Source organism: Camarhynchus parvulus, chromosome 14 (genome assembly GCF_901933205.1).
Source record: "Camarhynchus parvulus chromosome 14, STF_HiC, whole genome shotgun sequence".
Lineage (NCBI taxonomy): Eukaryota > Metazoa > Chordata > Aves > Passeriformes > Thraupidae > Camarhynchus > Camarhynchus parvulus.
The window spans coordinates 8,309,436-8,332,087 of record NC_044584.1 but is presented as its reverse complement, the minus strand read 5'-3'; the positions used below and the strand labels follow the sequence as shown (position 1 = coordinate 8,332,087).

At 43.1% G+C, this 22,652-nt stretch overlaps 1 protein-coding gene across 2 annotated transcripts in view; it reads right to left on the bottom strand.

The window, feature by feature from the left end:
• The window catches only part of MAD1L1 (mitotic arrest deficient 1 like 1), a 351,010-nt gene that overhangs the window by 145,133 nt on the left and 183,225 nt on the right, over positions 1-22,652 (bottom strand). For both annotated transcript variants that reach the window (XM_030957926.1, XM_030957927.1), the window contains 2 exons: positions 18,400-18,488; positions 9,381-9,471 (listed from right to left, as the gene is read on the bottom strand). In XM_030957926.1, the coding sequence (XP_030813786.1) occupies positions 9,381-9,471; positions 18,400-18,488 (180 nt within the window). The remainder of the gene's footprint in view (positions 1-9,380; positions 9,472-18,399; positions 18,489-22,652) is intronic.

Sequence of the window (22,652 nt, the reverse complement as noted above, 5' to 3'; positions counted from 1 at the left end):
TGACTCCTTGGGAAATCACCTTAAGGTCAGCAGCTCTGGCTGTGATGGATCTAGAGGGAAAGCAGCTCCACAGCTGAGCTCCCTTGCAGACTGCTGTCAACAGCTTTTCACATCCCTCTACTCATAAAAATGAGAAAATTTCTGTAATTACTACTGATTGGAACTGTGGTAGCACTGCACAGGGAGAAAGAATGCATCCACTGGAAGACAACCAAAAATACACAAGAGGACCTCTGGAGAGCTCATCCTTGCTGCACAGCCTTCATGTTACTGGTTTTTCAAGTTTTTCATCTTACTAGAGCCAGAAGCACAATGAACCCCCTTTTCAAAAGCAGAGTCTTTGTTCTGAAAGGTCACAATCTCAACTGAACATCTTCTGTCATGTCCAACATGCACAACAGCTTTCAGGGAAATTTTATTTCGTTTTAAATGTCCTGCCAAAATTGCAAAGAACAGGCACAGAGCTGCTGCATCATTTAGGAAATGTGGGGTTTAAATGTTGATCAGAGGAAGCAGCAGAGCTCCTGATGGAGCTGAGCCCCATGCTCGGGTGAGCACGGCTGTGATGGATGCCCTGGGAGCCCTCCCAGCTGCAGGGAACACAGCTGGGCTTTCCAGACACCCTCCTGAACACACAGAACCCCCTCACTGCTCATTTTTTTTGAAAGATATGAAGGGGATGCTCTTCTCACAGCACTTCACTTACTCTGCCACTCCAACTGTCCATCCTCATTTAAACAGAACTGCCTCTCTACCTAAATTAGGCATCATCTTCCATTCCATTGTTACCTGTCTTTCAAATCTAGCTAGGAAAGCTGTCAAAAACAATTACATTTTTCCTGACTTGTCTGGATCCATGTCTCTTTAAAGTCTTCTCAAACACCAGCAAATGGAAATTGAGCTAAAATTGGGCTTGGAAGGACCTGTATCATGGTCTGTGTTCAGAGTGTGCTGACAGAAATGCTCTGTTATTGGGGTGTTACTTCTCCCCATTTACTCCCAGGCACACCACGAGCCTGCACTGCCAGATGAATGGCAGTGCCACATCCCAGTGACAGAGGCATGTTGAGTTTCCCTCCTACTATCTGAAGAAATTCTTCAGAGAAAACCCATTTTTATAATGTAAATCTCTGCCTCCAAGTGTCACAGAGGTGGTAGGTCAGGCTGATCAAAGGGAAGAGTTCTGGGATGTGTAAGATAACATATCAACATCTCACATGCTTGAATCCCCCTGACAGAGGCCACACAAAAACGTGTTTCTCTGATGCACACTGCCACCCCCACCAGTGCCTCAGCTCAGAGCATCTCCCCCTTTCCTCATGTGCATTTTAACATCAGTACAAACACTGCCCACTCTTCACTGTGACACAAAACAGGCAGAATTTTCCTCTTCCCCTCATCACACACTCAGAGAAAATATTATTAAATTCCAACTTATTTCTTTTCCATAATCTGGGTGACACCTCCTGGCCTTTTGTCTCCTAGAGATGGTGTCAAGTTTTACATGTACCAAGAAGTAGAGGAAAAATATGGCACCATAACCAGAGTACCAAAAGAATAAAACTGCTGAGGAATATTACTGAAAACTTGGACTTTACAAAGCCAGACCACAACAGAAATGGCAAAGACAAGGCCAGCATGAAACTGTGATCTATTACCTTGTTTTAATCAAAAACTCAGAAATAATTGGGTCATCAACCAAAGGCTGAAATGGTAATGAGTAATGAAAAGCTCAGAGCCTAACATGGAGAGAGCTGCAACTCATGGACATGGTACTCATAAAAGCCTGAGAGAAAGCACAAAGCTTCAGTAAACAAACCTTGTGAAGTGTTATTTGCCTTACACAGGTCTAAATGACATTTTTGTTTTGTCTCTGTGACATGGAAGCAGAATTCAAAGCAGCAGAAAAATAATAGAAAATGAAGAAAGAACAATTGAAAACTAATTTGTGCCACTGAATGACTACAGAGAAAAACAAGAAAACTATAAAGGGACAGTCACTCTTATTGCTTCCTGAAACTTTGCTTTTTCTTTGTGAGAGAAGTAAGATTAGAGGAGTTTAAAAGTGAAGTCTCATTTTAAAATGGTTGTTTCTGTCTCATCAGCCTTGGCATTCACCCACAGGGTGATTCTGAGGATCACTGAAACACACAGAAGCCTTCTGGAGTTGCTATTTACTACTACTTGACTGGCACACATTTTAAGTTTTTGGGTGGGAATTTAAATACAAAACTGAGAGTTTGAATGTGCAGTTGTAGCTGAAATTACTAATTTTTGTATATTGTTGCCCTTTTCATCATACAAGACTACCAATGGTGCCTCTGTCCCCTCACTCCCGTGAAGGCAGTGCACTCACCCCAGATTTAGTGCTCTGGTGCCATGCAACCAAGCCTTGTACAACTTTTAAAACATCACCAATTATCGTGCAACACCTGTTCAGAAAACCAATGTTTGTTCCAAGCCAGCTTTCTTACACCACAGAAGGACTGGAACAACTTCCTGCTGCTTGCCCCTGCAGAACACACGTGCTGCAGGAGCAGCCTCCTCCTTAGTGTAGCAGCATCCTCATCTGCATTTTGTGCTCAATTTTTCTACTCCAGCATGGATGGCACCTCCTGAAGTTCATGCTTCCTGTGTAGTGGAACAGCGACCTTTTCCAGCAGGACATTTCCCATGGCCCAGCTCTCCCTGCCTGCTCTGAGCTCCCCATGCTGCTGCTCAGGTGCTGACACTCAGTGCACTGACCTTTCCTGTTTCAGAGCTGTTCAGGAAATCCAACGCTCACCCTTCCTCCCCCTCTGCTCATCTAATGAGCTTTGTGATGCCACACAGCTGCTGATATTTTCAAGGGTAGTGGCAGGAGAACATTAATGAATTTATTCTGGATTTTCGTGTTAAATGTATTATGCAAATGTTAATCAGTTTCTGCAGAACTTTGAGAAAGGTGATGCATGAAATAAACAATACGGTGGCAGCTCTGGCAGTAGAATTTATAGAGCTTCAGGTTTTTAATATTCAATGTGTGAATCCCTTTAAAAAAATTTTTTTTAAAGGGCATGTTGGTAAAATTTTCTTGCACAAATGTGAACCTGTGCACTCGTGGTCTCTGATGTTAACAAACATTAAAAGTCTGTTCTGTGCCTGTCCTCGTTTCCTTCGACATCCACTTTGCACATCACATTTATCAGGGCCACCAAGGCCATCAAACAGCTTCTCCTTGAACCACCTAATGACAAACCTGCAAGTAAATGGCATGTTTATGCTTCTCCTCTCTGCTCCCGTGGAATGTTTCTAACTTCTGTTAATTCTAAGAACAGCAATGTATTCAGAATTAACACATACAAATATTTGCATAGCCCCAGCTAATTCAGTGTCACGCAATCCCCAGGGGCTGGATCACAGCAGGTTCTACACTCCTTCCATTTTACACCAGTTCTAGGATTTCCTGCAGTACCTAATCCACGTGGCATGAGATACACAGTGTTTTTTTCCCAAACAACACATATAATCCTTTCAGCACCATTTATGGGTGCATTACAGGGGAAGCTCTTTTCCCTCCCATTCATCTGGGTGAAACTTCAGCACATCCCCTTTAGCAGCTCCCTGAGAACACCAGGGACACCCACACAGCAGAGCAGCTCAGACTTAGCTTCTCCTACCCATCTCAAGAGATAATTGAAGTGAAGGTGGTGTAACAGCACAGGTGTTGCCCAGACCAGGACACGCTGGGTGATTCCACAGCGCCCCTCTGCCCTGGCACACTGCTGCCTGTGCCACCCTATCTCCACTGCTGTTGTCATCCCCAGAACCAGACCCACTGGCCCCTCAGCCAGCTTCCTGTGTGAATATTCTCCCCTGTTTTATGCAAGCATTACACACCTCTGAGCTGTCATAAATTAATACCCATGATGTCTGTTTATCACATTTTCCATTGTTGTTTTGAGCAAAAGTGTGGAGTGATCCCCAGAGTGGTCCCTGCCTATATACACTTGAGCAGGTACACTTCCTTAGGTCAGGGCAGACCTGCTGCTGCCTGTGAAATATAGAGGATAAGCTTTGCCTGTAAAAGATGAGTTTATTGCTGTTTAAATCCAGGAGTCTGTGGAATGGATCACAAATCACTCTGTTCCCCATGAACTCGATGCACTGGATGAGTGGGGCAGCACAATATGATCCAACCTTCTGCAGTCCTGGACCTGCACCTCTCTTCATCTTCTCTTTACAGATCTCCCCCTGTATGCTGTCAGTTATTCTATCTCATAATTAAGTCCCTCTGGAGTACACGCAAATTTGTTCCTACACCTTCCCACAAGCAGTACCTGACTGAAGAGATGCCAAGTGAGTTGCCCAGAACCAGCTAAAGAAGCCTTCTAGGAAAAAAAAAAGGAAAAAGGAAAAAAAAAAAAAGAGCTGAACTTAGATAGGTGAGGTTTTCAACAGGGACCAGCTGTGCCACAGAGGCTAACACAGACCTCTGCATGCACAGATGAACAAAAAAAGGACAGGAAGTTTGTGAAAAGGGAAGGCATGGAGATAATCCAGGAAGAATGTGAGCATTTGGGAGGCCAATTAGAGAACCTTGAAAGGTTGACTATGTCCTTTTAAGTTTTATAACAGTGTAAATGATTCATTCATCATTCTTTACTGGTCACAAAATGAACAGTTAGACTGTTAAATGACCTCAGCTTTCCCTTGGGCTCTTAACTCCAAGCTAGTCACTGCCTGGCTGCCAAAGCCCTAACCATAAAATGAGTCATTAATGCTTAAAGAGGAGAAACATTCTCTGTCCACCTTCCCCTGGGGTACAGCTCCCAGATGTTTTGTTATTCCCTCAAAATACAGCAATAGAAGAAGGAGGAGACCAGCCCAACCACAAGGGTTGCAGAGAAAGGGAAACACGTGAATGCTCTGGGAGTCAAGCACTTCTATCATTCATGGGCATCTCACTCCTGGAGAACTAAACCCAGCAGGCACTTCTCTCAAGGGCACTATAATAGATAATGCAGTCCCTTCCAGTCCAACAGCAAAGTTTAACATAAATTCCAGCTTCTGTCTGGGGTAAACTTTCTGATGACTGCCCCCACACTATGTAGTCAGTCAGCTCTTTCAGAGCTTTGAAATAATAGGCAAAAATCAATAATTTCAAAATGTATGAATAAAACTGCATTTTTGAGTGTGTTGTTGTCTTATTGCTGACTCACAGAGAGGCTAAACACAACCAGTTACTACTGTGAGCAGGAACATGGCAGTCAAAGCTGGACAGTCCAGAGTTTGTGCCAATTCATGACCCTTTCCCACAGACAAACTGCCCTTGTTGGGTTTTGTCTACTCCTGAGATCCTCTCCCAGTTTTCTATCAGGTTTTCTTGACTGCCAGCATGCACAGGTGATTCTTTTTACTCAGAAACAAGCCAGAAAATACAGATTCTTTCCATTTAGCCTCATAAATACACATGCACATGCTCAAAGGGATTAAGCTGCCAGCTTGGCTATGGGACTAGAGGTGATTTTCAAGCCCAAACACATCTCCTTGTAAAAAAAACCACCCATCTACTTGCCTTTTATCCATACAGATCCACTTATCTGAACTCTAACTGGAGTTTCATTTTTCTCACCAACCAGCTGTGAACTAATTACGAGGACTTTAACTAGTCCTGCTCCCTCTCCAAGCATATGGATCCAATTAAGTCAAACTGCAGCTGATTTTAATCAATCTTCCTTGAAGCAGCCAACCTTGAAGAATCTCTTCTTCAGCTGGAAGAGTAGAGGAGAGCAGGAAAAGCAGGAGAGTAGTATTTGCATAAGGAACACTTCACATCTGCTTGGTTGCCTGTAAACACAGGGCTCCTAGCAGTAAGAAATGCTAATTGAATACTCCTCACAACTCCTTCCTCCCACTTTATCCAAAAAGCACTGATTTGATCAGTCTCTTTTGTTCCTGGCATCAAGCTGCACTTTTCCACCAGCACCTCTGGAAGATGGTCCAGGTCATTTCAGATAACAAACAAACCAAGCCTTTCTCTGAAATCTCAGCCTGCCCGCCATGGGCCAAGGAGTAGCAGCTCAGGTTTCCTGGAAATGTTATTTTGCTTCATCAAAAGGAAGAAGGGTAGAGAAGATGAGATAAAATTGTGTGTTTAAGCCCACTCTTTTCATATTATTTGAATCCCTCTCCTGAGCCAGGGTTTCAAATGTTTTCCTTAAGATAATATCCTGGGCACCAGGGAGACAGTCTCAACCGGGTGTCATTTCTCTACAGCTCTACATCTCCTGTGTTTTTGTAATCTGAGGTTTTCATTAGCAGTAAAGACCTGGCCAGTGAGTGAGATCCATGCTAAAGTCTTTATACCAGTGAAGGAAAATCAATGCAGCCTGCAGCAAGGTGTCAAGAGGCAAGGGGTTTTGGACAACAGGGTGCGTGAAGGTGGAAAACACCTTCAGGCATAATTCAAGCTGCCCCCACACCAGCACAGAATACAAAAAGATGTCAGATGTTATATGGCTGTGGGGAGCAGAGGTATCAGCACCTTAGTTCATTTGCTAATACTGAGCTCAAGGAGTCTGATTCACACACCAAAAGCAAAAGCGCCTTTCCAGGTGCTCCTTTGCCCCCTGCCCAGTCCTACAGGGTCTCCTTGCTCACAAAGTGGGTTTTTGTGAGAAATCAGCAAAATTCCTGTGCCAATATGCAGATACAGAAAGATGTAAGAGGAGGAAGTTCTTCACAGAAATGGAGATTAGACATTAGAATGGGCTGCCCAGGCAAGTGGTGGATTTGCCATTCCTGGAGGTGTTTAAGGAAAGCCTGGACATGGCTCAGTGCCATGGTCTGGTTGACATGGTCTGGTGGTGTTGGGTCATAGGTTGGATTCAATGATCTGAGGTCTTTTTGAACCTAAATGATTCTGTGATTTGGAGACAAACACTTTTGAAACTCCACACCTCAACACATTCAAACTGACGTTTTTAATTATGAATTATTAGCTGTATCTCCCTAGATTTCATAGACCAAACACCACTTTGTGAACTCAACAGATTCAGTTCAGTGTAAAGCACTCAGAGCCTTAATTCTACAACCTGTCTCTTCAAAATTCCCAACTTTAATATGTCCCTTCTACGTGTCTTTCCTTTAGTAGATAAAATTCCAGGAGTCAGAGATTTTATTTTACAAGAAAGAATTGCAGATAAGGATTTGTCAGAAATCACCCTCATTCTACCTGGTTTAATGTCAGCCCCTTCTCTTACATCTTTATTTGATTTAAAGCCATGCTTCTCCCATTTTTGTAGTTTTAGTCATCTTCCTGTTCAGTAAAACTTCCTTGTGACTTCTGTATGTAGTTTGTCTTGCTCTTTTTCCCTTCGAGACTTTATTTTAACCCATCATTTCCTAATGATTTCTTTCAGAGGTGGGAATAAATAACATGTCATACTAGCAACACTTCAGTGACCTTATCTGAGTATATAATGACATTTTCAGCATATTTGCTCAGCGCTGATAGAAGAGGTGAATTTCTAAGCTTATCCTTAACTTTGTGGGTTCTCACTCTAACAAACCCTCTTTCAATGTGTTTATAAAAAGAGTCATTTTAAGCTTGGTCTGTCAAGGTATTTGATTCACAGGGTGAATAAAAATTGGGAAGGCTGGTGTTTTTCCCTCTGAGGAGTTCTTGGCCATTCAGGTGGGCACACACTGATCAATACTGACACTTTAGCATTCAGCTGACATATTCCTGTACTTGTGCTTTCCTCTCTACTCCCTCTCTTTCGAAAAAAATACTTTAGGCATCAAGTTCTCTAAGAGACAAGCAAAGTGAGACTTTAGGGACAAGGGGAGCTACCTCCTGTTAAATAAGGAGGTAAAGCCATGTCCTCAGCCTTGGCAAGAGAGATGGAAGGGCATCATTACCTGAATTCAGCTCACTAACTCCAAGATTTCTCTTTCCTAGACCTGCTATTCAAGACTTGACATCTCAAATCACTCGGTTCATCTTTGTATGAACAAATAAAGCAGATCTTTGTGATATTTCAAGATACCACAACTAAAATAGGGAATTCCTCTGGTCAGGCCTTCTTGGAAAGCCAGCAACCACTCTAAGACCATGGAGGCAGATTAACCATGACCTGAGTAATCTGGTCTGAAACCAAAGCTGCTTGTCTGTTTGTTGGAGACCTAAGTATCCAAACGCCAGCCCAAAGCTTTCATCTCCTTCTGATGACTGAAACCCAATTAAAGGAGAGCAGGGTGACAGGTTTCACACTAAACATGGCTCAGCAGAGATGCTCAGCAGCTCTTAGCTCCCTGTTTTATCAAAGCTGTCACTTCCCCTGTCTCCAGGAATGGGTTATAAAAAAAAGAAATTTTGATTCATGTCTAATAGGTGTCAAGATAAAATCAATGGTCTGGCTGAAATCTGGGTAATTTCAAACCAGGTTTCATGCAGGTTTCCTACCATGAAGCAATTTGCAAAACAAAAATGGGAAAAATAAAAATAAAAAGAAAGAAAAATTAAGAGAATGCTACAATGACAAATTGTTCAGCACATCAGAGAGAAAAGAAGGAAGAGATAACACTTCTTCAAGAAGAGTGGGTGGGCTTTGATTGACCCAACAGGGTCAGGTTCTTGTTTGCTCCAGCATCTTTCAAACAGGAAACACCACAAAAGCTTGAAGCAACTCCCCTGCCCTTCCTCTGCACAGGAAAGCTGTTCCTAGGGTGATAACAAGCTGAGCAGCCAGTCCATTTCTCTGCTGCAGGTGCCCTTGTGTGGGATTTCACAGATCTATCCCAACTGAAAAGCTGAACACCTCTTGCCATAGAGGACAGCACAAGGAAAAAGCAAACCACACAGAGTAGCACAGCAAAGGGAACACAGCTCCCATCCTTCTGACTCCACGTCTGCGGATGCTGCCAGCTCATACCCTCAACAGCACTGAGGGTTTCTGGCTTGGAAAACTCCTGCCTGCTGAGGTGGCCTCTGCTTTCATCACTGACACCAGCAGAGAGGAGACTTCAACACAACCAAAGCTCAAAATTTCCCATCCATTCTGTGGTGTCCAGCCCTGTCTATGCTCCCACTTTGTCATGAATGAATTTGGGGACAGACAACTTCTAGTGGTGGAGCTACTTAACATGGACCTATTTTTAAGGCTCCAAGAAGAGAAGTCCTAGAGAGAGTCATCAAACAAGACAACTGAATCTGTGTGATCACATCTGAGCTCAAACCTCTGTGATGGCATGGGCAGAAGCACAGGTGTGGCAGTGCAGTCAGCACAGGCTGCCCAAAGGTGCCTTGCCCAGATGGAGGGGAGGGAAGCTCCATGCTGGGAGCACTCATGGACCACACCAGGCTCTCCAGCTGCTCTGGACCTCCACACTCCTACCTGCAGAGTGAGCTTCTCCAGCTGCATTCCCAGAGATCTGTTCTCCTCTGCCAGCTTGCTGCGCTCAGCTTCCAGCTCCTCAATTTTCAACCTGGAGAAGAAGGGAAAATTAATTGACTTTGGGTGTCCCTGCACAGTCCCACCACAAATAATCAAGTAAAGCACGAAACCAGAAACAGTATCAGATTTTTCCTGCATTCAGTACCACAAAACTGCACTACTGAGGCACCTAAAACATATGGTTAAAAGTGACGTGTTTGTATGATGAAACTGTAATTTGTGAAAGTATATTAAAAATATACAATTTGAACATAAAGCAAGTCCAGTTTGGATACCTTCTGAACCACAGACTGAGTCTAGACCATCATGTTTAATAACTACCAGCAGCTAAAACTTCCATGAGGCATCAAATCTCTTTTTGATCTGATTTATACTTTTGGCCTTCACAATACTCCTTGGCAGTAAGTTCCACAATTTAATTATGAGCTGTATGAAAAATTAGTTCAGTTTGTTTTATACTTCACATGTGATTATTTCACTGAGTGCCCATTAGTTCTGCTATGAAAAGTTGTGAATAAATGTATCACACTCCCTTCTCCACACCACAGTACAGGCCTCCTCTATTATTTCCTGAAGAATCTCAGTTTAGTCTCCTTCACACCAAGGATTTTCCATATTTTTATTGTTCTTCCTTGTTCCTTCAAGTTTTATATAGAGTTTTTGGCATGAAATAAGCTGGAACTACAAAGAGCTACTCAGACATATTCAGTGATACAATGAGGATTTCTGCTTTATTCTCAACTTTCTTTCCAACAGCTTCTAGTATTCTATTTGTATTTTTAACTATGGAGCACTTACCTGATATTTTCAGAAAGCTCTTCACAATAATGTCAGATCTCTTTCTTGAATGACAACAGCTCATTTAGAGCTCTCTGTTGTGGGAGTAGAAGTAAGGGTGTTTTTTCTTATGTGCATGGGTTTGGCAATTATCGACATGCAACTTCATCTCCGATCTCAAGCAGCATCCTAAGGTTTCATCTGAAATTCTGAATGCTCTGATAAGCTGAAAAATTTCATATTGTCTCAAACTCTGCCACCTCACTACTCACAAACCCCTTTTCTGTGTTGGACAAGTTCCCAATTCCCAATCAAAAGCATTCTAGGACCTAATGGAAAAACCCTCAGCATTGTGAAAACATTTATTCTTTGATTTTCCATATTTTAACTTTGTATTACATAAGCAAATTAATGGAAGAAAAACGCAGGAAGTTTTACAAAGTAAAAAATATCTGTGGCTCAGGAAATCTTGGAGACAAGGCACAGGGAAGCCAGGAGAGCCTCCTGGCAGAGTACCCAGATGTTGTGTCCTGTTCACATGGGCACCCACCACTGGCCACCCCCACAGACAGTACACTGGGACAGCCAGACCTCCAGGGTTTATATATTCTTATCAATCCAACAAAGAATCTCCTTTTTAGTTCCATCAAAGTTTTGTTATGACCTTTGGCTCAAAGCTTTTTGAAAGGTCAAATACATTAGATCAACCATACCAGCCTTAGACAAATGATTGGTGAATCCTTCAGAGAACTCTATCAAACTTGTTAGGCAGGAGATATATGCATAAAAGATTGGATACAAAATTTTTGCTTGCATTTAAGTACAGAGTACAAAATCCTGATGCTCCTTCAAGACCCTCCCCTTCCACATGCTAACTTCTTGGGATTAATTGTGCAACAAATACAGAATAACACTGATCTTTGGATTCAATTTTCTCAGGAGCCTTTTCTCAGAATATTCTTAAAAAGTAATTAACTTGCTTAATACTTTTAAATTATCTAAATTAAGCTGAAAATCCTTGCACCATATAATAAAGTATACAGCCATCTGCCAATATCCCAAAATTATGCAACAGCAATTTCAGGTACAAGGAAGAAGTAATCTCTCCTATTCATTTGGCAACAGTTCCAAACTTTTCCATAGAAGCAGGTTGATCTACATCATGTTCAGCACAGAAATGTCTCCTTTATAAATATGCAGCTTGGATTGCCTAAATTATTTGTAAGCCTGACCCCTGCTGGCAATTTTCAAATATTATAAAGTCTCATTTTTTCTGCTCTTGGAAGCCTCTAAAATGCCGAGGAAGAGCTTTAGCACTGTCCAGGCCATTAAAAAGTATCATCAATAACTTTCAGAAGAGACACCAAGCTAGTGGGGAAGGAGGATGCTGCAGCAGGAGACTGAAAAGGTCAGGAAAAATGGAAATTCAAAGTGGAATTAATGCTTTTAACGATGCATTTCTAAATGGATTGCAGAGCAGGCTGCGAGGAGAGCAACACTCTTCTCTGAGGAACAACAGTGCAACAGCTCCTGAAAGGTCAGAGCCAGACACAGGACTCTCATCAGTACTTTCTCCATCCTTGACATGCTGAATTTTAATTGGGAACAAATTTCTCCCCATCCAGCCTCACAAATAATCTGATGCTGCCTTATCTGCCTGCAGAACTTGTCTCTGTGGGGACGTTTAAGATCAGGCCTCTCAGTTGCCCTTTGAAAATCACTCACAGCAGCAGCCAGAAAACTCTTCCCAAAGACCTGAGACACAGCTGTAATGAGGGTAGATTCAAGCCATTACATTTTTGTGCTATTTCACCTGCAATTTTAGGATTCAATAATCTGTTTGTGCCCTTTGTGCCTCGCTGCTGAGCACATGGTGATTTAAAGCCCGGGGCACTCCCAGTCAGGCAGCAGATATCACAGAATCCTGAAATGGTTTGTGGTGGAAGGGACAGTAAAAACCATTGAGTTCCCCACTCTGCCATGGCAGGGACACCTTCCCCTATCCCAGCTGCTCCAAGCCCCATCCAACCTTGGACACTTCCAGGGATGGGGCAGCTTCAGCCTCTCTGGGCAACCCTCTCCCCACCCTCACAGGGAAGAATTTCTTCCCAATTTCCCCTCTAGTCCTGGCCTGTGTCAGTTTGAAGCCATTTCTCCTTGTGCTACTGCTGCATGCCATGTCAAAAGTCCCTCCAACTCTCTTGTAGCCCCTTAAGGTACTGAAAGGCCACAATAAGGTCATCCTGGAGCCTTCTCTTCTCCAGAACCACCTGCAACAGGCACAGGAGCACCCCTGAGCTGGGGGTCACAGCATGAGCATGGCCTTGGGCTCACCCCCAGGTGGCTGCTCCTTCTCAGTGTCCCAGCTTTGGGGGCATCCTCCTTTCCTGGCACAATGTAGGGCTCTAGGGCTTGTCCCATGCTCAGGGCAAGGTCCGTCCATTGAACCAGGGCACCCCTGGCTCTCCTTCAGAGACAAAACCTGCTGCTTCCTCTGCACTGAGGAACAAGAACATTGCTGCAACCTTTGTGCCAAGACGATTTTGGGACTGACTAGTGCTTTCACCGTTTATCCCTCTCCTATCTTATTTTTAACACTGTTAAGTGTCCTAGATCTCCAGTGGGAAAGCATTCAGAGCCATTAGCAAACAGTTTGTGCTATTCCAGCTTTGCTTCCCAGCCCCCTGGGAAACACTTCCCAACGGCAAAGAGAGAGAAGCAAGGGAAATCCTATCTATATATAAACACAGCAAAGCATTTGCAGCTGGTGGTTAAAATATGGAAGTCAAATATTGAAAAATATTTACTGGCTTGGCACTTGGATTTTTTTCATTTATGGATTTTTTTTTTTCATGAAGTTCACGTACAGGGATGGTTGTGCACTGCTTTGGGATGCACCAGCAGCCACAAAGGCAGCCTTGGTGCACACTCCTTGTGCCTTTTCTCTCCAGGAACACCTGCACAAGAGAGGTGATGCTATTTTATCACCAGTTTGCAATCCTCTACTTGTTACATATTGGAGTTACCTGCAAGTAGGGAGAACAACCCAAGACAAATCCATGTGAGCACCATGAAAAGAAGGGTACAGAAACACCTGGGTACAGCACAATCATCTACCAGCTCAATTTTTGGCCCAGAATGGTCTGGGTTGAAAGGGACCTTAAAGATCATTCAGTTCCAGCCTCCCCACCATGGGCAGGGACACTTTCCACTAAACCACATTCCTCCAAGCCCCATCAACCTGACCTTAAAAGCTGGTGTCCATTCTGAAAACAGCCCTGTGCCACAAGGAAGAAAGAAACATCAGTTACTTTCTGAAATACCAACACCATTGTCAAGTTTGTGATACGGGAAGAAACAATTTGAATTAATTTAAGGAGAATTCATGAACTTCTCCATACAGGGGTTTGAAAACATGAAAATATTTAATCTCTGGCAAAGATCTCTTCACCTGTCTAGAAGATTTTCCGGTATCAGACAGCTCAACCAGGAGCTGAAGGCTCCACAGGCATAAGGTAAATTGATGCCACCTCCACAACCTTTCACAAGATCAAATTTAGTGCAAGAATACAGATTCGTTGGCATTTGCTCAGCCTCATGGATTTTCCCTCTTTTAAAAACTGAGCTTCATATTGCCTTTAGTGCATGTTTCATTATCTCAAATCAGAAGGGGGAAGGAGGAAAAAAAACCCACCTACAGCCTCAGGTCTCCTAAAATGACACTTGTGAGAATCAGGAGACATCCCACTGTGTGTTTTCAGTCTGTCTAAAAACCTGAGATCGTGAGACAAGGCTGCTGCTACCTCAGAAAGGAAAAAAGGGGAAAATCTGTTGGATTTTCAACAGCAGCCAGGCACTCCAAAAGTCTCTCTGAATCCAGAGCTTTTCAGTGGAATTAACCAGTGGAAACTCCCCCCACCATCACCCTTTTATCTGATTTTATTGGTTTTTAGTGTTCTTAGCTGTGTTATGTGGCTGCCTGTGGAGATCACCAATGAGGACATGTCTCACAGAGGCCCCATCTGCCAAGGGGACAAGGCCATGTGGAAAAGCTACTGCAGAACAGGAAAATACTGAATGGAGCACAAAACGTATGTGTTGGGAAGATGCTATTAAGGGATCCAGATGGCATTGAGATGGTGTTAGGAGCAGAGCAGACAGAATTTCAGCAAGTGTGACTAATGGGCATTGGCAAGGACATGAATTTCTTTTGAATTACTGTAATTCTACCCAGTCACTAAATCCACAGAAAACATTTAGGATTTACTGGGGTTGCAGCTTGACAGCAGAAAGAAAAAGTTCAGATTTGTTCCAGCTGAAAAGGTTCTTCAGCTGTGGCCACTTAAGTCTTCAGTGAAGATCTTTCTTAATATATTCCTTTTATTTATAGATTCTGAAATACCAGTTTCTGCACAGTTATCACCTTCCCTCTAAAAGGTGCTAATGCCCAAATGCTGTACCCTACAGTGCAGGAACTCAATGGGTTGACCACTGTTTCTTTTCATAGGATCTGCAGAACATAAACAAATATTATTTCAGAGGGAGCAGCGAAAAGTGTGAGAAATGACAGCATTAGCACTGCTTTTATTGTCTCTGCAGAAACGATGATGCTGGGAGAGAGTTTCACATTTAAAGTTATAAAAGGTCTGACGAAACAGCACTTTGTTCTCAAGAGAAGGAGGAAAAACTGATAAAGTCTTTCAAGTTTCTGGCTGAAAATTTACTTTCCATACTAAAGAAAAATGAGACAAAAGGTATTTTTCTTAAAAGCTCTCGTTCACTCACAGGAGGCAAATACAGATTCAAAGGATTAATATGGATTTTTTTTCCCTCCTTTATGTCTCCCCTGCTTTTGTTTTCAGAAGTGAGCTCCTAGCCATGGGGTCTATATGGAAACGCCTGGAGGCTCAACAGTCCATTTCTGTTCTGCACACTCCTCTTGGTGGCTCCTATTTTTCACTTTCATTTGTGACACCAGCTAACAGGGGAGGCTGGGCTCAGCCCAGAGCAGCTGACAGGCCATCCTGTAGGTTACAGGATTTCAAAGACTACAGAGATGGAAATAACTCCCTCATAAAGTGGCATTTCTTTCCCCACTTTCCAATTTGGAAGTTTGTGCTCTTCCCCTAGTTTTCTCCCAGTATTAGTTTCTGGCAGTGCTGTGTAGAAGAAAGGAGTGACAGTGGAGTTTGTGTTGTTCTCCTTAGCAGCTACAGAAAATTGAGTGAACTGGTGCTGTTGAGGCCCACAGGGGGAGGATGAGCACAGCAGACCTAATCCCTTCCCATTCTGATCCCTGCTCTCCTCCAAACCCCTTCTGTTCTTTAATCACACCCACCCAGTTCCCTGCTGCTGTACGGAGAGGACACATCCAGCTGAGCCACAAGGAGTGTTCTGATGTGGATCACAGCACATTCTTCCTGAGCTCCAAAGGGCTAGGAGAATGCAGTGATTTATTCTGTGTTCCTTTGAGAAGGAGCCTCTTCTGTGAAGAAAGAACTTGGCCCAGTTTCTTGAACAATGCACAGAAAATGCAAAATAAAGTCCAACCATATTCATTGACTGCTTAAGTCTAGAAACATAAGAAAAAAATCTTTATGGAGTCAATTCTGAGATTTCTCTCCACTCAGATGTGGAGTGCCTGAGAGTGTAAGGAGATGTCTGAAGCAGTAATAGAAGCCAACAGTAAGGAGAAAGGAGCAGGGACTGGCTTACAGTGCTCCAGCAAAGAAAGCTTCAGCTGAAAGAAAATGCCTTGCACCAAGACATTTACTGTTAGAGCTGAGCAGTGAAAAGGGTGACAAAATCAAACAAATCCAAGCTTTGTGGAACAGCTCTGTAGCTAAATAACCAGCATCAGGGCCTGGGACAAGTATTTAAATTAGCCATGAGACCAAAATGGTTCCATAAAAAATGACAGAAAAAAACAGTCTGGAATTAGAACGTGGAACTGTGGCTGCTATGCACTCACAGCATCAGGAACAAGAGAGATGAAAAGCCAAAATATCAACGTGAAACAACTGCAGAAGCTTGGCCTCTGCTGAAACAGCCTTCAGAGTATGGCCCATCATTGGAAAACAGCTCTGCACCATCAACCACCCCACTGGGAACTGGCCTGGGTTTGGGACATTGTGTGAAAGGTTTGACACCATTTCATGGAAGGAGGAGAGATTAGTAATCAAATAAATTCCTTAAAAACAGAGTGGGGAAAACATTATCTAGGAGCTCTAGGGCTACTGTTGAGCTGAATCAAACACCACAATCCCATAAGAAGCAGGTTTTTGTGAGCTCCACTCATTCCTGCCCAGGAAATAGATTTTCATTCAGGGCAGAGCCAGACATCTCCATCCCCATTGCCACGAGCCTGTCCCACATGGTGTGGTTTGGACTATGTGGCAGTCCAGCTGCTTTCCCCTACACACACTGTCCCTGAAGCTGCTCAGGTAACAGTCAGTGAATGCTGTTCAGGGAAGCTAAACACCAAATAATGAGTCTTGGAGGGGAAAATAAAGAGCCTGAACATCTCCCAGATGAAAGGGTGCTGCAGAAACACCAACCAGGGAGAGAGAGATTGGGGAGGCACTGTAGAAAAACTGCAAACCTGCAGGTCCCAGAAGACAGTAGCCAGGCTGCTGGCTTTACTGATACACAGGCACATTATTAATCAGGAGTGATAGGTTTAATGCTGCCAAGGAGGTGCTGAATACTCCTGCAGCAGTGTAAACCTCAGGTTTCAGAGGGTCCAGTGTGCCTTAACACAGGAAAAACCAGAATGAGCTAAAAAAAAAACCCACAAAAGGCAAAAGTTGATGAAGACAGGTTTATCTCCCTGAAAAAGGGAAGTCACAGCATTCTCTCCTTTAGCAGAACTCAAACTTATGATAGAATGAAAAAAAGGAGATGTATGCCTTGGGCCTCCAGAACTATTACAGCACCTTGAGGGAACTATAGGAGCAAGTCCCCAAGATTAGGTGTACAACCCTAAAATGTATTGGAATAGCTTAGCTGAACATGTGTTATTTTCAAGCACCTCCCTCCTGCTATGGAACTGGGCTTTCAAAGCCATAAAACAAGCTCCAGAGGCAAAGCACAAGAGCAAAGCCATAACATACAGGCCAGTAATTTCTGCTTTCTGCAAATTCTGCTTGCTGCAAAACCTTGCTTTCAGTCCTGTGAGGCAGTCACACTTTATTGTGATGGAGCGGAAAATATAAAAGAATTAAGAATTGAAAGTCCAGCCAAAGTCTTACATCCGCTGAGAATAATATACTCAGTCTGTGAGGACCTGATTTGCCCAACTTAAATAAAAGGAACTTTATTAAACATTCAGAAACAGATGAACTTTTTTGTGCTCGGTATTTATTGTGTCACCTGCTTTGCAATGGAAGCTGTAAAAGCTTTAATAAATACATGGAAAGGTTGTTTAGCTTCACTGTAGCTTTTGTAAATGTTCATGTATCCTCTGCTGAAATGCTGTTTTGTAACTTCTCTTTCACTGAATCACAACAGGTACCCCTCTGCCATCTCCAGCAATGCACAAGGGGAAACATCCCTCTTTTATCTCCAGTGCTACACATGCATCAGCAGCACAAAAGCTGGATTCTAAACCTCTTCACACACATGCCAACAGATCCTGTATTTACAGTCAAGATTTGGTCAAAATAACAAATAAACAGTAATGCTATTTCCACAGGAAATCAGTCAAGAGGGGGAACAGTGATGCAGGAGCCAGGCTTATGAATTAACTGACAGCAAAAGACCCCAAACATCAGAAGAAAAGAGCCTGAAGCCTCCCAAAAGATAGCAAAGCGTATAAAGTATCTAAATGCAGGGCAGATCATGGGCTGAGTGTTTCTGCTAATGCTTCATAGGGTTCTCACATCCATACAAGCTGGTGAGAAAGTAAAACTTGTGCTCAGAAAAAGAACATCCTACTTCAGGAACACAAGGAAAATATATTCTGATCATCACCCCACTGCCCGAACAGCAGGCAGCCTATGGACACAGGCAGTCTATACACATAAAATTCATGCACTATAGCATGGTGAGCTCCTGTACCTGCTGCTCCACCCGGTGATGGCAAAAACCACAGCAGGCAGTGGAACTGCCCCAGGCATTTCCCTTCTCATTAGTTCCACCAAAAAGAGTGGAATCTGCTCAGCCTTCCCCTTGCTTCGCCTACCTGAGCGTGTCCACCTCCTCCTTGGCGATGACAGTGCTCTGCTCAGCCGTGCACTGCTGAGACTTCAGGACCTTCATCTCCACCTCCAGCTGCAGGAGACAAAAGGCATTAGTTCCTGCAGCACTGCTAAGGGCACACACCAAGAGCAAAGGGAGCAGGAAATCATGAGGTTCTGCACGGGGCAGACTTCTCATGACACAGATGTGAAGCACAACCTCTCCTGTGTTGGATGTCAAAACCCCACAGAACTCTCCTTCCCTTTGCAATTCCTTTTGCCTTTCCTGACATTTTCTCCACAATAGATGAGGCACAGAAAGTTGAATGTTACTAGCAAAGCTTCTGCTTCTCTTTCAGGTATTTCCCCTATTTTCCCCCATGGATAATGGGATGCAGAAGACTCTGTGTGGCATTAGGAGTTCACTGGGACCTGAGGTTCAGTATTGGTAGTTCAACCTCACTCAATTCCCCCCCCAGAAGAAATGAACCACAGGATTACACTGTCTTGTCCACAAGAGCTCTGAGATACATACATTGAATCCAAAAGACTGGGGAATATTTCCAGCACTTTCCAATATACACTTCCAGCTCTAGCTGCTCAGGTAGCTCTGGCTGAACAAACAAACAATTAAGAATATTTTCTGCCTCTGGCTTTTTTGTTTGGATAGGAACTCACAAGAAAGTATTTCAAAACTCTACAGACATGAGAACTTCTTACCCAGACTCTACAATTCCCAGGCTCCCGACTTGTAGCAGTCTGGATCCTTAATTCAGAGTTCATGACAACGCACAGATTGATAAACTCCATATGTTACCTATTTCTAAACCCCTCAGAAAATGATTTATTATGAAGTGTAAGCAGAGACAAACTACCTAGAGGATACTCAAACTTCTGCTCCAACACCTACTCCCAGCTTAGACCTTCTTCACACACTCATCCTTGAGATTCTGGACTTCCTTTTGTCATCTGTCTTTTTACCACCTGTCGACTAATTCCCCTAATAAATCTGTTGACGGAAATGATATTTTTTCACCCAGGAGGAAAAAAATAAGCAATCCAGCCTTAATTATAAATGCAAAACTTATGACCACAGAGAGTTCAGCGCTCAGCACCAGGGAAATAATCCATTAATACACCACTCCCTGCAACAGCACAGATTAGACTTGTAGAGCAAAATCACATTGCAAGGGAAAACTTCTGCAAGCTTTTTGCAGAAACTCCCCAATTTTACAAGAAAAAGGAGCATCTTGTCACGGGCAGTCATATTGCTTATACAGAACTGAAGTTCTGACATGCTGCCTCTTTCCCCTTCCATACTTACCAGAAAAGACAGGCAGAGCATGGCAGTGCTGCTGGCAGGAAAGGACAGATAATAGATGGTTGGATTATGCTCCCACCTCCTTCTGACACCAAAGGAACAGAGCAGAAGAAAGCACCAAAAAATGGTTTAAGCTAATTCCCCCTGACACCCCAAAAAGCCCTGCATTCTCCCCCTGCCTGTCAAGAAACATCTAGGAATAAAAAATAAGCAAAGGCCCACCTGCATCATCAGGCTGTACAAATGTTAATGCATATTAGCTGCCTGATAAGATTATCACAGCCAGAAATGCTTCCCTCAATTTTCTGATTACTGAGCTTATCTCTCCCAGCTCAGCCCATCACAGATGGCTGGGGATAAAGCAAGCACACCAGATAATTCCAGGAATGTGAATAAAAGGTACTGGGATGAGGAGTAGGCTTGAATTCCAACCTACTTCTAGCAGGAAAACACTCATTATGCCTCCTGTTTCCCATGTCTGCTGAAGCCTGGATGTGTTTGCTGTTAGGAGTTTGAGGATGCTTTCTGGGCTGAGAGAGGGCAGCACTTGAGGATGGAAGGGCTGGTGAGTTATTTATCACCGGCTAAGAGGGCTCAAGAGCCTCAAGCCCACGTGGTACCTGCTGACCCACACAGATAAATCACTGCCACCTTCTCAGGGGACAAGGGGGACATTCCTCAGAGATGGGTGAGGAATCTGCTCTTGGGATCTGGGGGCTCTTGTGGTGGCTGCACAGAAAAAACAGAGTCTGTGACAGGAAAAGGAGATGGGAGAGTGAACACATGTGAGCTTGTGGGAGCTTGTAAGAAGCATCTCACTCAATACACAGCAGTGACAAATTAGTGCCAGGTACGCTCAGGATGAGATTCCGCTGGGTTTCTAAGAATAAGCTGCTGAAGGAGAATGAGGAGGAAAGGGCACATGGGCTGTAAGGATATTCCATCTCATTTTTATGTCCTCCCAATTTGCAAGCACCAAGACTCCCTGGACTGAAAATCTGATGTGCCTGAGGTGAGAAGGGACAGAAGGACACAGTGATTTCACTAAAGACGAAACTGGCTCGAGGAGTGAGATGTTGACACAGACCTGCTTCCCAGAACTAGGACTAAAACTACTGGAAAATTTAAAGTTCAGGTCAAGACATCATTTTGTGCCACAGGAAATTATTGCCATTCAGAGCTCACTAATTGTTTATAAAATAAGGAAGTAAAACAATTAAGGTATTAAATATTTCATTCAAAATGTGTTGTTTCTAGGTTTCATCCCTAGCAGTCATTAGGAAAACATCCCTTACTGCCAATCTCAAAGACGTTAACATATTCAGATATTAAAAATGCTATTTATTATTATGTTATTAATGCCTTTTCCAGGAAAAAAACAGTTAATTGAGATGAGATGGAGTGGATTACTCCTGGGACTCAATTCTACTTTTCTGAAGGCAATAGAGTGCAAGCAGCAAAACAAAACAAGAATGAAGAGAATGGCTAAAAATAAGGAATCTGTTGATAAAGCCCAAGAGGTGAGGAGCCTTCCAAGATCATTCCCTTTGAGACAGCCTCAGGATAGCTCTGGGAATGGTTGATGAGCATGAAATAATTCACCACAGGGGCAGTTTGTCCCTTCCTGTCCACTTGTACTCAGTACCTGTGTCAAAGAACAGACTCAAGAAACCATAAGGAAAGGAAGAGCCAAACCCCTCCTGCTGCTTCCTCTGCCTAATTCCCATCACATCCCTTTTCCTAAATTAATTTCCAGGCCTAGTCTCTTGTTCACCAGATGCCACTTTCAGCAGGCATTTTATGCTTTTTGAACCAACTCACTATTCCTGACTAAACTCTTCCAATTTTTATCAATAATTTTATGTGACTGGCTGAGTTAAACTTTTATTGCTTTGAATACATTAAACTAGTAGAAGTCATTGCCAAGCAGAGAGGGGAAAAGGGCTGCTCAAATTACAGCTCACTGCTGCATTCCCCCATTCCATACCAAACGACCCAGGTCAGCCTTGATCTTTTAACTGGCATTGAGAGAAGACAGGGAACATGGCTGTGAAAATACAGCATTGCACTTCTTGTCCTGAAAGATGCACAAGAGGGACCTAAGGACCTACCTCACCTGCAGGAGCTTCAGGGATTATATCACCCAGGATCAGACCCCCAGTGATATTCCCACCCTAGAGAACACATTAGCAACTTGCTATTTTAATAGTTTTTAAAGCTACCTAATGTTTTTATGATAAGGCAGAATAATAAGTAATATCAGAGCCCATGGATGAATAAAACACATGAACAGGTACTTAGTATTTTGAGGATGTGTTGTTCTCCTCTCAAAATATACTGGCGCCCCTTGTTCTCAACCTAAAGTAATCCCATTTATCCTGAACTATTTTATCTCTTTCAATTCTTAAGCATGAATTCCAGCACAGCTTTATTACTCTCAATAAAGAGTGATCAGGACACATACAGGATATAGACTAATTTTAGAATGTCCATTGTCAGAAATATGCAAGTGTCCCAAAAGATGAAGTGCAAATAATTTTTCCAAAATAAGTACTTCCATCATTATTTACCAAAGGAGAAAGAGAGGAAGGAAGAACATGGATGCATTTTCATCTCATCTTTAATTATACGAAATATCATTCTTCTTTCAGCCTTACTTTTAAACCTGCCTGGACAAGATTCCAAGAAGGTGGTTCTCCTCCAAGTGTTAATGACATAGCAAACACCCACAGCAGGGTAAGAAATATGCTCCTCACTGCTTCTCTCTTCTGTAGCAATTCTTTAAAGACATATGAGATGACAGGAAAAACAAAATTATAAATTCATCTCCTGACAGCTAGAAGAAACAGAACTTTAGAGAGTTGATTTTCTTGGTGTATTTCTGGCATTTGTCATTTCTGACCCATATTTGTCCCCTCCAAGCCAGCACCCTGAGTC